A 13,120-nucleotide genomic window follows, 5' to 3' on the forward strand; every position below is an offset into this window, starting at 1 on the left:
CGTCTGGGGCAGAGAGGGGATGTGGGGCTTTTGGGGGCAACAGGGGTGCATCTGGGGCAGAGAGGGGATGTGGAGCTTTTGGGGGCGGGGGAGGGTGTTTCCGTGCGCCGGGAGTTGGAGTCCCTGTTGTGGAGCGATGGGGAGGAGGAGGGGGCGGCTGGGGGTTTCGCCAGTTCTTTGATTCAAATTTCGCTTTTTTCGCGCGAAATTCGAATCGAAGAACTAGCGAGTCATGAGACCACAGACTACATGAGGGTGGGTTGAGAAATACTGGATCTACGGGAGTGATACATATAGTATACACCCAAAATGCCGAGCTGATTCTCAGCTGTGAAATATAAGCAAGAATTTAGAAATAAATATCGTGGTACAAAAACCTAAAGGATTTGCTTTATGGTCTCACGCCTCATCTCTATCGTTTTGTTATTATATGCACTGGATATCTTTACTAACAAGTTGATACGTTTGACGATTTACTCATCAGGAAACCCGTGTTATTTAAGCTAACCTTGAGAATTGCCCTGAGGAAGCCTACGGGCGAAACGTGTTGGCTGTTTCTTTGATCTTCATGTGTTAAGAACATTGGCTGCCGATTTAAACATATTGTATCAAGAGAATATATTAACAATAAAAAGAATGACTGTTTTCATATCAAAGAAGGACATGTGTCTCGTTTGATGTATCTAAGCATTGTATAATTATCTCTATTGCTGCCTCTCTATGTGCTTGCTGTTAATGCTGTTACTAGTGTTTTGCAGGCACAAACGGAGAGAGTGGCACCCCCCCCCCCGCTCCACTGGTTAGGCGGTGGGATCCAGTGCGGACGCCGGCCTTGACGACAGGTAAGGAAGGTGGAGGAGCGGGTCAGGCGGGATCCCACGGGGGAAGGTGTTGGTGGGGACACTAAGACGGACGGGACAGGGCGCCGGGGGTCCGGGGATGCTAAGATGGACGAGGGGAGCAAAGGGGCAAGGCAGGGAAGGAGAGCTGCGATGTACCGGTGCGCAAGCTTCCTTATATGGGCATTACGAAACCCATGGGGGCGCACTTATCGCTGGCTACCAAAGAGAAGATTTGGAAGGGGGACTATGAGGATATTCTGAAGCTCCTTCACCGTGAACTGACGGCGGAGGGGGGGGTCGAAGGAGAAGGAACAGGAGTTGGCTAAGCAGCCAAAGGTCCCTTTGAACATAGAAAATTGGTAGGCGGGGTTTTTGATATTCGGCCAGCGTGTACTGCGAGAAGTACCCGGACAGGCGGTCGCGCTTTTCAAATATATGGACGTGATCCGGCGGGCGCAGGTCACGTATGGGGGTTATGCATGGTCGCAATATGATGAAGAGTTTCGAGCACGCTTGGCGGCGGACACGGAGGCGAAGTGGGGTGAGCTCCATTCGGACCTGAATCAGCAGACCATGGGGGGCGAAGTTCGGTAAGACGTTCTACACGGCCAGCGGCCTACCGCTAGCGCCTTGCCCCTTTCCGGGCCGTCCCACCCGTGGTAAGGGAGAGGGTGTTGCGAACACCACAGTTGGAGCATGTTGGGGCTACAACAAGTGTGTGTGTGGCAGGCAGTACTGCCGATTCCGGCATGAGTGCTCCAAGTGCAGGAAACAACACCCAATGGTACAATACTGGGGAGTCGGGCGGTACTCTGGGGCACCAGCCCGCGACGTCAGGGGCACAGACTGGGGGTAGGGGAGGAAAAGGTGGGTCGGGAGCTCTCGGGAAAGGCTCATACGCCGGTTAAGCAGGACCGGCTAGAGACCTTCCTAGCGTCTTATCCACGGCAGAAGACGAGGGTGTGTTGCGGGGGGGGGGGTTCCGTGAGGGTTTCCGACTGGGGTACGAAGGTCTGAGGATATGAAATCGGTCAATGCGCATAAGGTGGTGGTGCGGGACAAGTTGTGCGGGAGGGGCGGATGGCGGGCCCCTTTCGGGAAGCGCCCATTCGGGATTTGATTATCTCTCCTATCGGCGTGGTGCCGAAGAAGGAGCCAGGGCAATTTTGCCTGATTCAGCACCTGTCGTGGCCGGAAGGGACATTGGTGAACAATTATATATCAGCGGAGCTGTCATCGGTGTCTTACTCCTCCGTGGATGTGGCACAGACGCTAGTGGCGTCGGTAGGGGCGGGAGCCCTCATGGCGAAATGCAACATTAAGTCAGTATTCAGACTGCTACAGGTACATCTGGAGGACCACCAGCTGTTGGGGATCCAGTTTGACGGGGACATATTTGTGGACAAGGCATTGCCCATGGGGTTTTCGATCTCATGCGTGTTGTTTGAGCGCTTCAGTAACTTTGCAGTGGGCTTTTTCCTGGCACACAGGCAATGAGACGTGACGCACTACCTGGATGACTTCTTCTTGGTGGGACGGCCTGGTTCGGCGGACTGCCAGCAGCAGCTGGATGGTTTTACGGAACTCATGGGCTACCTGGGTGTGCCCCTGGTGCCAGAGAAGACGCAGGGTCCCAGTACGGTGCTGTCATTCTTAGGAATAGAGCTCGACTTTGTGGCCATGGAAGCACGCCTGCCGAGGGACAAGAAGGTGCATATGTTGGCATTGGTGGACAACATGTTGAGGAAACAGAAGGTGATAGTGCGGGAGAGCCAGGTTTTGCTGGGGCATTTGAACTTTGCATGCTGCGTCGTGCGAGCGGGCTGTACCTTTTGCAGATGGCTAGGTCTGGCACTGTCCGGACTGACTTTGCCACATCATCACCTGCGATTGTCGGCAGGGACGAAGGAGGACCTGCGCATGTGGTGGGCCTTCTTCGAGCGCTTCAATGGTGTGACCATGGCACCCCCCGAGGATTGGGAATGGGACGTCACCATCTTGTCGGATGCGGCAGTGGTGGCCGGTTTCGGTCAATACTGGCGGGGGATGTGGTGCGCGGAGGAATGGCCGCCGCATTGGCAGGGTGGGGGTGGAGCATCACCTTTTTGGAGCTATTCCTGCTGGTGGTGGCGGTGAAAGTGTGGGCCCGAGAGCTAGTGCAGAAATGGGTGGTGCAGGTCATCAACAGGCAGTCGGCCAGGGACCCACAGGTGCTCAAGTTGATGAGGGTGTTCGTGCTGCGATGTTTGGAGCATGACATTTTGTTTCAAGCTCGACATGTGCCAGGGGTGGACAATGACATTCCGACTGCTTTGTCTCATTCACAGTGGCAGAGGTTCCATGGGCTAGCCACGGAAGCGGACGAACGCAAGACGCCAGTGCCGTTGGAACTGTGGTCAAAGGGAGAGACCGGGCCGTACAACTGGTAAGAGCGTCGGTGGTCGTTTCTACCTGGAGAGCATACGAGCAGGCCTGGAGTGAATTTTTGGAAAGTGGGGCAGTGCGGCAGGACTATCGCTGGCTACGGGGCATACAGGTTGTGCAGTTTATGCTGCGGATGACGGACATGGGGTTGTCGAAAGGGACGATTGCCAGCAAGCTATCGGCCGTCGCTTTCATGGGGAAGAGTTGTGGTGGGGTTACGCGCCGTCAGCGGGGGAACTGGGAACGTGGCTATTGGAAGGTTGGGTGCGGGGGAGGGGTGCCAGGGTTAGTCAGCGCCGGCACATCATGGCGGGCAAGCTCGGGGGTTTGATACAGCTTTTGCCGACGATTTGCCACAACCGAGAGGAGACCATTTTGTTTTCCACGCTCATGTCATGTATGAATTTTGAGGCGTTTTGAGTGTCGGAATTGGTGGGGCTCAAGGGTAGGCCAGGGGTCCTTTGGGGGGAGCTCGGGAGGTGGCGGTGCTGTTACGGCATTACAAGACCGGGGAAGTGGGTGGTGATGGTCTGGTGGGGACAGGTGCAGTATGCCCAGCGGCTTGGGGGGGGATGCTGGCGTCCGGACAGAGGACGGTGTCAGGGGAAGACTTTGGCTGGGTTGACAAGGGCAGGGTGACGGCGGCTCAGCTGCAATGGGTTCTGCGGCACACCCTACGCGCCATGGGTGAGGACCCGAAGGATTTTGGGATGCATTCGTTCCGTATAGGGGCGGCAACGGAGGCAGCTAGAAAAGGTTGGGGGAGGGGAGAGCTCATGCGTTTGGGGCGTTGGAAATCGGACTGCTACAAGACGTACATCAGGCTGAGGTGGGTATGGTCGGAGGACTAAGTTTGATTGAATTTTCCGCTGTCTTACATGTGTGTCTTTGCAGGTGCTGTGGCGGGGCCGGATGCAGCTCTTCTGTCTATCCTCATTATAGAACACTCATTTGTAAAGCGAGCGGAACGGACAGAGTGGGATAAGAAACAGAGTTTAAACCTGGAATTGGACCAGAGGTTGTTTGCATGTCATTGGCAAGGAAAAGGGGGCATGAGGTGGCATGAACTGTTGCCAGCTTTGAACAAGGTAGTCAGGAGGGGGGTGTGCCCGGATGTAGTTGTCATTCTCCTGGGGGAGAACGATTTAGTTCAGTGCAAGGGCTTAGCTTTGGTGAAGCATATGAAGAGGAATTTGTTGGAAATACGCCACCAGAGGTCCGGCTGCCATGTAATATGGTTGGAGTTTATACCAAGGCAGATTTGGAAGGGAGCAGAGCGGCCGGCGGCCATAGATAGGGCAAGTAGGAAAATCAACAGGGAGATGAGGAGTTTCTGCGAGAAAGAAGGTCTGGGTAGGATGGAACATCCAGAACTGCGCTATGGAGCAGTGTATTTTCTTAGGGAGAGAGGACGGAGTCCACCTATCTCGGTATGGGATGGAGCTCCACATTGTGCAATTGAAGGAAGCTCTGGACAAGATTATAAGGGTACGCAGATATGCAAAGAGACAGGATGCCTAAGGGGGGGGTCGAAAGCCGTTAGGACGACTTTCGAGTGGCTGGTTTTCCTAAGTACTTGGGGATTTTAGGAGATCTGGTTTACAGTTGGGGTAGATACAAGAAGTTATTTAGTTAGGTAGATAGGAAAGTTGCCAATTGCAAGTTTGTGTTTATAATTGTTGCAGGGGGGAACCATGTTTAGGGGAGGGGGTATGTTAGGAAAAAATATATTTAGTGAGGTTTAGTTTTGTATGGCACAGGGCAAGGGAATTTAATTGTAAGCTGCACCTGCTTCCAATGAAGGAGTCTTTTTCACACCAACAAGCTGCTCTGTGGTCTGTGCTGCCCCCCCTCTTGTGGGTCCAATGATGTATTCCTGCTAGTATGTTTTTTTCCCCTGGCAAACAAGTCTCCCATGTAGACGTTCACCATACCCCATTAATCATGTTCACTCTTGCTGTCTATTATATGCTTTGATATAATGTCCCAAACTGTTTTTGCCTTCTTGCATGTTTTAAATAATCTCTTGTCCTATTTATTGTTCAGCTTTCATTACTTTTATTTTTTAAACGTTCTGCAAAGCCGTAGGAATTTTGTTGATCATATCTGAGTATGTGTCGTTATCAGACCAGGTTAATTGCATTACATCATCCTGCTTGTATACGGTGAAGATCCTAAGAAAAGGCTTACCGTTCATTCCTATGGACCTAAGGAAAACAGTATTTGTTGCTTTGGTGTTATCAAAAATCGATTATTGTAACGCCCTCTATTTGGCTGCAAACATGATGACTGTACGCAAGCTTCAATCATTACAGAATGCGGCAGCATGACTACTGCCAAATTTAGCCGAGTATCCCAAAGTATTCAAGATCTGCACTAGCTTCCGGTACAAGCAAGGGTCCAATTTAAGTCCTCGTGCATTGTGCACAAGACATTCTACAGGTTCAGACCTACCTATTTCAGCAATCATATCAGAAGGCACAACCCACAACGCAATCTTAGGTCATCGACTGCCTCCCTATTGGTCATTCCTAGGGAGCAGACAGTAAAATGGGGTGCCAGAAGTTTTTTTCAATTTGGCCTCTAAACTTTGGAATACTCTGCCCTATACCCTGAGAAGTCAAGCCAATGGACAGTTGTTTAGGAAATTGTTAAAAACATGGTTGTTTGCATCCAAGTCATAGTCCCTGCTTTTCCCTTTGCTCAAAGATTCAACGACAGCTAGTGCTTAGACGCCTCAGCATACTCGTGCTTTACAAAACCTTCATTTCATTTCATGCCTTATGCTAAATAGCCACCTTTTTTGCTTTGGCATCCCATGAACCGTCATATGCGCTCACAGTACTGACAGGGACAGTTCCAGGTTTAGGGCCTTATTTAGAGTTTGGTGGTCAGGGTACTCCGCCACAAACTTGACAGAGAACCCTGCCTGCCAATATCTTGTTTCGTACACTCTATTATTAGTTGAGCAAACCGACACATGCCACTGCTGGCTCTGCCAGTAGAAACCTTAGACGACCTTCCCCTAAGGACATCGAGCCATTTGGTCTAAGTACCTTGGATTGTCCACCCTATTTTGGGTGACCTTGTGATGTACTTTACTTTCCTGTTTGGGACTGCCAGGAAAAGCCTTTTGGTCCTAAACAGAAAAAAAAAATAATACCCACACTCTAGGAGACCACTCCCAATGTGTTAGGGCTAATAGTTATTTGACTGTCAGAAACAAACTCCTGCTTTGGGAATTTATTTGGAAAAAACAAAAACACTTTATTGAGCAGCCATATGAATTATAGTGGCCACTCAGCAACGCTACAGTACCTTAAGAAGAACTGCTGTGGTGGCATCTTCTTTAAAGGCACAGAGATCTCTGCCATGCAGTGATATATCTCCAACTGTGGCAGGCAGTCATCCACCAGGGTGACCAAGATCATCATCTCTGCCATCCTCGGGGGGTGAAGGGTCACATGCCAAACCATAAATAGACCGTTATTTGTGTACTATTCTGAGTTTTCCCAGCTGTTGCTTTCTACCATTATTCCTGTATTCAAAGCATTGTGATCGCTGTTATTCAAGTAGCCTCTTTTTGCTTCATATCCACAACTTTCTTTTAGGTGTACCATCTAGGATGCTTAACACTTGGTCTTTGCCATAAGACGTATGTATGCATATATGTACGAAGTATTTCTATAGCACAGGCCTAACCAAAACAAAGTGGAGGATGTACACTGTCAAAGACAAGCATTAAGTTCACAAATAATAGGAGAAGAAGCTTAGTTGTGGATGGTCAATGAACTGTGATGAACAGTTCATCAAAGAGGTGAGTCTTCAACTTTTTCCTAAATTAGAGCAGTGTTGGGGTGATGTGGGATGCTATTCCAGATCCTGGGTGCATGGATGGAAAAGGCCTGCTGTCTTTTTTTCTACTTTTTAAACTACAGACTCATGGTGTCCTGGCTGCGGGTGTCCCAAGATACAATGAATCAGGATCTACAGCGCTGTTTAATGGAGCTAAATTGCTATAATTCCTGCACTTCCCATTTTTCAGCAATATAATGGTCCATTCTCATCTCATCGTATTTTGTTCAAAGGCTGAAAGTTTGTTCCTTTTGGACCTTAAGAATGTTATTAACGTTAAAATATGATCATTGCGCTTATTGATTTTGTCATGGTAATATTATAATCCTCATCTGCATCTTATACTTTATCTTGTAATTTATTATTAAACTATAGGAATTTTTTTACCATTTCCTGGAAAGTATTAAAACATTTTTTAGGGCTTTCAGACTAGTCTAAATTAACCATGATTCCAGCCACTTACGCTTGCTAGTTTCTATCTTTGTTGAGACTGATATATGGGTTTCCTTTTTGTCCATGTGTCCAAGGGTTAAAGTATCAAAACACTTTTCAATCGTCTTTTCACTGAATTGTATGATAATGTGGAAACATCTAATTAAGAAAAGAAAGAATGGTGAATATTACAACAAATTCAACAGGATCTGAGTATAATAATTAAAAAGATAAAGGGGAAAAACCTAGTGATACTTAATACAACTGATTATGCAAATGAGGTAAAAAGACATCTGGCAGATAAAAACACATGCCAACTAATTATTAAATAACAACTTATCAGTTCCAATATGAGCTATTTGAATTGTTAAGAAAATATTGTGATGAGATATTAATTGCTAAAGAAGATTTTTATTTTTTATGGTCTGGCAAACTTAAAGTATTGACATTTGATGTCCTTCCTAAAAATCATAATGAAGCTAAACATTCCACAGGACAATATATAGGGGCTGGTATAGAGACTTTGAATGAAAATGTAAAAAAATCAAATTTTGCAATCCGAGAGACTGAACAAAGAAGTAAGGATTTTGTATTGATATATTGCTTGATCGGCATTTGTTTAAACTGACACTGTGTACTAGATGCTTATCATACATGTGTTTTCTGAAACACACTTATGAGATGGTGCTGTTAAGCTGACTTCATACTTAGAGAAAACACAAATATTTCAAGACAAACCATTTTTTAAGAGTGTTTATCTTAATGTAGCAACAATTAGCTATTTTACAACATTTTGTTGATTGAATGTTCATTTATCCGGCTTTTTGACTTTTGAATGCTGATGTTGATGAATGTTACTTTGAATGGACACATTCCTATGAATTGATGTCTAAGCTTTTAACTGGAAGAAATAAAGATGACTAACATTTTTTAACAAAACTTGAAGGCTCTGAAACGCTTCTAGGATATGTGCAGTAAGATGTTTGTTGTTGATAAGAAAGTTTGTGTTTCATCAACTTTTCAACCCCCACTCTGTTTTTCTTCCTTTAGTGGCTGTCATTTGCGAGGCTCCTCTTTTTACAACATGCTCTTGCTCTGATGAAGACCTGATGAACGGAAATTAGGGCTGATACTTTAACAAAATCCTCTTAGAATGACTCATATTGGATGTAATGCTCTTGGAGTCTCACTATCTCACATGTAGCTGTAAGCTTTTTTTTCATTCAATTTGTTTCTTATCAAATTATGCATATGAAAAACTGAAAACATTGAACTCCTTGTTGTCTGTTGTATTTTAATACGAACGTATGCACTTCAAGAAACCATTCTAGTAATTTCTCGTTGGTCTGTTGCAGAATTTGTTTTTTATTCTAGGTTGCCACATTCCCGAAGCCAGTGACTCTTTCATTGTACTCTTTTATCCTCACTGCAACAGAAGAAGCGCTATCAGCATTGCAGGGCTACCCCAATTCAGCTGACAAGTATTGGGAGATAAATTAAATGAGCCATGTTTTCACTAATGTGATACAGGTGATCATGCAGGCCTAAACATGCAACAATGTTCTTGCGGTAGATCAAATTATCAGTCTAGGTGCCAGTGATATTCAGGTCTGGACCTAGTGGTCAGCTACACTCGACTGCTAGATACACTCTGCTTAGAACCGGACTGTGGAAATAAAATTGGGTGTATTGAGAACAGAACCAACTTACAGCCAACATGCAACCTTCCATTATGTACTCAATGCTGTTGCTAAACAGCTGCAGACAAATAGTGTCTCACTGTCTTTGAGAACTGAGCATGCAGGTCAGCTGTTGATCCAATATTTTTACAGTGTTGCAGAAAGTACTCTCAGCACAACAAAATTCCAAATGTCCTTATTTCACCAAAAAACAAAGTGGAACGTCAGATGAACATTGAGCCCCACACCTCTACTTATCGCGGTCTTATGCCAGCAACACAGCTTTTGTGATCTTCCCTTGCAGAGGCAAATGTGCAGAAGACCATATTATTGGGCAGGAGCACAAAAGCAGTGATCAGTTGCCAGGGAACAAGCAGGTGTGAGTCTGACTGGCAGATACAAATCACTTTGTAAACTGGGCGCTGTATTTTAGGTTTTGCGCATGTTACAGACTTATTCGGTTTGTGACATACCCTGCCTGGCCAAAAGGCTAGCCACAGAAAAGGGGTCAATGATGTGTGTGACTGAATTTTGCAAGAATTCTCAATTCTGTTCTATCATCTCACACAATAATCTCTATATTTAGCAGGTCAACCACCTAGACATTGTGAAGATAGGGAAAGCCTGATGGGTATACAATTTCAATTGCTTGTTTTGTTTTCACTTGTGAGAAAAAAGTGAAACTTCAACCACATATTTTGAAATTATATATTTACTGATTTTGAATACCCTAAGGAATCCATAAATACTAGAACATTTTCCTTTTCTTAACTGGTTTTGGACTGGTTATCTGAAAAGTCTCAGTAAAAATGGGATTGCTGTTCACCGACCTACAAATATGCACTTGTTGGCATTCCTGACTTAATAACATAGGGGCATAATAATGAGAATGACGGAATCTAAAATTCATGTGCTCATGTATTTTTGACACAATATTCAGTCCACACAATATTTGCGTTTCCAATATTCTGTCAGTGATCCAGATAAACTGATGTTGTGCTGCTAGGCCGATACCTGATTTTCTCCCAATGATAGGAAACAATCCCTCTGTCATCGCTGCTTCTGCTTCCATCCAAGATAGTGCTGTCCACTGGGAACATCAGCTGCTTGTCTAGACCGGCCACAGCGGTCGGAGGGCGGTTACTTTCTGCAGGAAAAAAGACAAAAGCAAGACACACTGCGTTACAAACTGAGTTAAAGGTTTATCTGACTACTTTTATAAATTGATTTACGTATTTTCTGGTTATATTTGCACAAATAGCATATAACCTTCACAGTTTCACTTAGACATGGAATGTCCGGTTTTTATGTTCTAGATAAGATAAATAAGGAATTTTAGGCGATAAATGTGAAAAGTTTCATGATAATTATCTTTGAGGGAAACTGACAGTTTTTCCACATTGGAGCTGAACTTGGGTGTCTAAAACTGAAATAAAATCATCTCATTTTGCAATTTTGAAATACGGATTCACTGAATAATAATTTACAGACATTTGCACCCACAGATCTGTTAGGAGGATTTCCCGGTGAACTACATATACTAACTAAAACAAATTCAACTTATGTACAGCAATAATATTCAGTGGAAACTTGTCCTTGGAGGTCACTCGTGTATGTATACACAGTAACCAGTATCCATCCTGAGACATGCTCTTCCCCACTTTGGTGACTCAGATTAGTTCATTTGCACTAGAAGCAGGATTCATGACGGATTGATGATGAACGTATCAATAACCAATGACACCACTGTGATTTACCATGGAATGTTGAGACAGCCAATGCGCCTGGAAAACAGGTGTCACAGATCCACTATCAGTGCTGCACATGTAGGCCTTTAATTGAATTGTCCCTTAAAGTCTTTCTTGTTAGGAAAATATTGAGGACTCTTCAAAGTGGCATGCACAAATAATTTTCGGCAGTGTGAGAACGTTACTTTGGGGTCTAAACACACAAAGAGCCAGTCTGACCTCACCAAAACAACTAGGATCAACCCCTGAACTAAGTCATTCATGAAAAGAAGTCAAAATGATACTGATGAACACATTACTGCTGTAGAGACACTGAACTAATCTTCTGGACAAGTTCTAGTTCTTTTTCACATTATGTACTTATTTTATAGGATGTTTTTACCTGGGGCCTGAGGCTCTCTTTCTCATGGTTGTTCCACCCCGAGCGATGATGTTATTTTTATACATGTCTCCTGGAACATGGTAAAGCGCTCTGATATCAGCAATGGCCTTGTTTGCACTATATACAACTTTATAAAATAAAATTTAAAAAAATTGAACAATTATCTGATGCCAACGTGTTCCCTCTCAAAGCAAGGACAATGGGGAATCCGACTTGATCGAAAATGTTCTTCTAAAGCAGCGTTTCTCACACCGTGGGTCTCAAGCAGATTGTTGGCGGGTCGGGAAAGCCCGAGCAGTAGTTAAAGTTGCCTTTAAATTCTGTGGTCAACTTGTCACATTTGCCCCTATTTCACAGATAGCGGTCAAATGCCAGGGTAGGACTTCTGATAAATTGCTGTGGAACTGCGATTGCTTTTCTTTCTCTGATTACAAAGTGAGAGGTGTTTTTTTAAGTGAAATATGTGACATTCTTGCTGAAGTACAGAGAATGTGGAAGGAAAAGTTGTCGTTTTTTTTTTGCAACACAGCACAATTTAAATACCTGTAAATGAACTGTACCCATTCAGCAGTTTGGAAAGCAAACATTAAACAAGTTTTTTGGTGCTAGAAACAGATTTTAATACTACCCAAACCAGGACACTTTACTTGGCGATGCAAAAATGATAAATATTCACAGAAACCCACTCTCCACACATTATGTGCGCCACATAGTTTTATCACTAAAACAGTGTGTCTGTGTAAAGTTAGTGGCCCTTTCGATTGAAAACATGCTGTCTGTAAATGACAATGAGCTACCACACGATGCTTTAGTTAAATTCAGAAATCACCTGCCTCAGGTCCATTAAAGGTAGGTGAGTTGCGAAAAATATGTTGATCTAAAAAGTGGTTCATAGCACTAAAAAGGTTGGGAACATCTGCTCTAAACAATGTTACTTTTTAGGCAAATATGGACGTCCATTTACAGACAAGTGAACGTTCCAAATTCTTTAGGGTTCTTCTAAATTGGAAGTCATCAAAATGTATTCAGCTGCATTATTGCTCCATGCATTCGAGAATGACTGGAGGAGCCGAATTGTAAAGGACAAGGTCTGGATCTCAGCCTGCTAATGTGAGGTTTTAGTGTAGTGATCAATTTTAAATGATACCCAACTGAAAATGTGCTTTTACTTTAAATTAAGGCAATGTATAATAGGAGTGCCAATCTTTAATTGTGTCATGCTGGCACGGAGGATGGATTCACATGCCTTCGCCTTCATGTGATCTTTGAAACAAAGACCGTTTTCAATTTCAAGGTACATAGGTTGGAAGGTGGATTTCAAATTATAATCTTAGTTCAACCAAGCAGAGTGTGCCTATATTTTTTTGTCATAGTAGAAAGGAACTTAAAACATATCTTTGCTATATGCAAGTATTGGAAAGTGAATTATTAGTAGTGGTAAATATACATCTACCACTGGCAATAAGACCACTGACACGGTTTAGGGCTCAAAAAAGGTCTCAGAAAATTATGCCCATGCTCAGCCCTTCATCCATTGATAGCTTGGCTGGAAGCAGGCAGATTTAACTTCAGAGACAGGTATGTAAAGCATTTAAAAACGCCAATTCAGCAAATAATTAAGACACACCACACAATAAAAATCTAACACCAATTTATAAACATAGGAATTATTTTTATTTTTAAAATGACACCAAAACAAAATAAAAAACAATGTAGGGAACCAGAAATATGAATGTTTAAAGATTTAGCACTATATAG

The 13,120-nt window shown here is 44.3% G+C and overlaps 1 protein-coding gene across 3 annotated transcripts in view; it reads right to left on the bottom strand.

Moving 5' to 3' along the window:
• The window catches only part of KIAA0319 (KIAA0319 ortholog), a 587,552-nt gene that overhangs the window by 156,562 nt on the left and 417,870 nt on the right, over positions 1-13,120 (bottom strand). For all 3 annotated transcript variants that reach the window (XM_078687943.1, XM_078687944.1, XM_078687942.1), the window contains exon 12: positions 10,247-10,379. In XM_078687943.1, the coding sequence (XP_078544069.1) occupies positions 10,247-10,379 (133 nt within the window). The remainder of the gene's footprint in view (positions 1-10,246; positions 10,380-13,120) is intronic.

Source organism: Lissotriton helveticus, chromosome 4_1, assembly GCF_964261635.1.
Source record: "Lissotriton helveticus chromosome 4_1, aLisHel1.1, whole genome shotgun sequence".
NCBI lineage: Eukaryota > Metazoa > Chordata > Amphibia > Caudata > Salamandridae > Lissotriton > Lissotriton helveticus.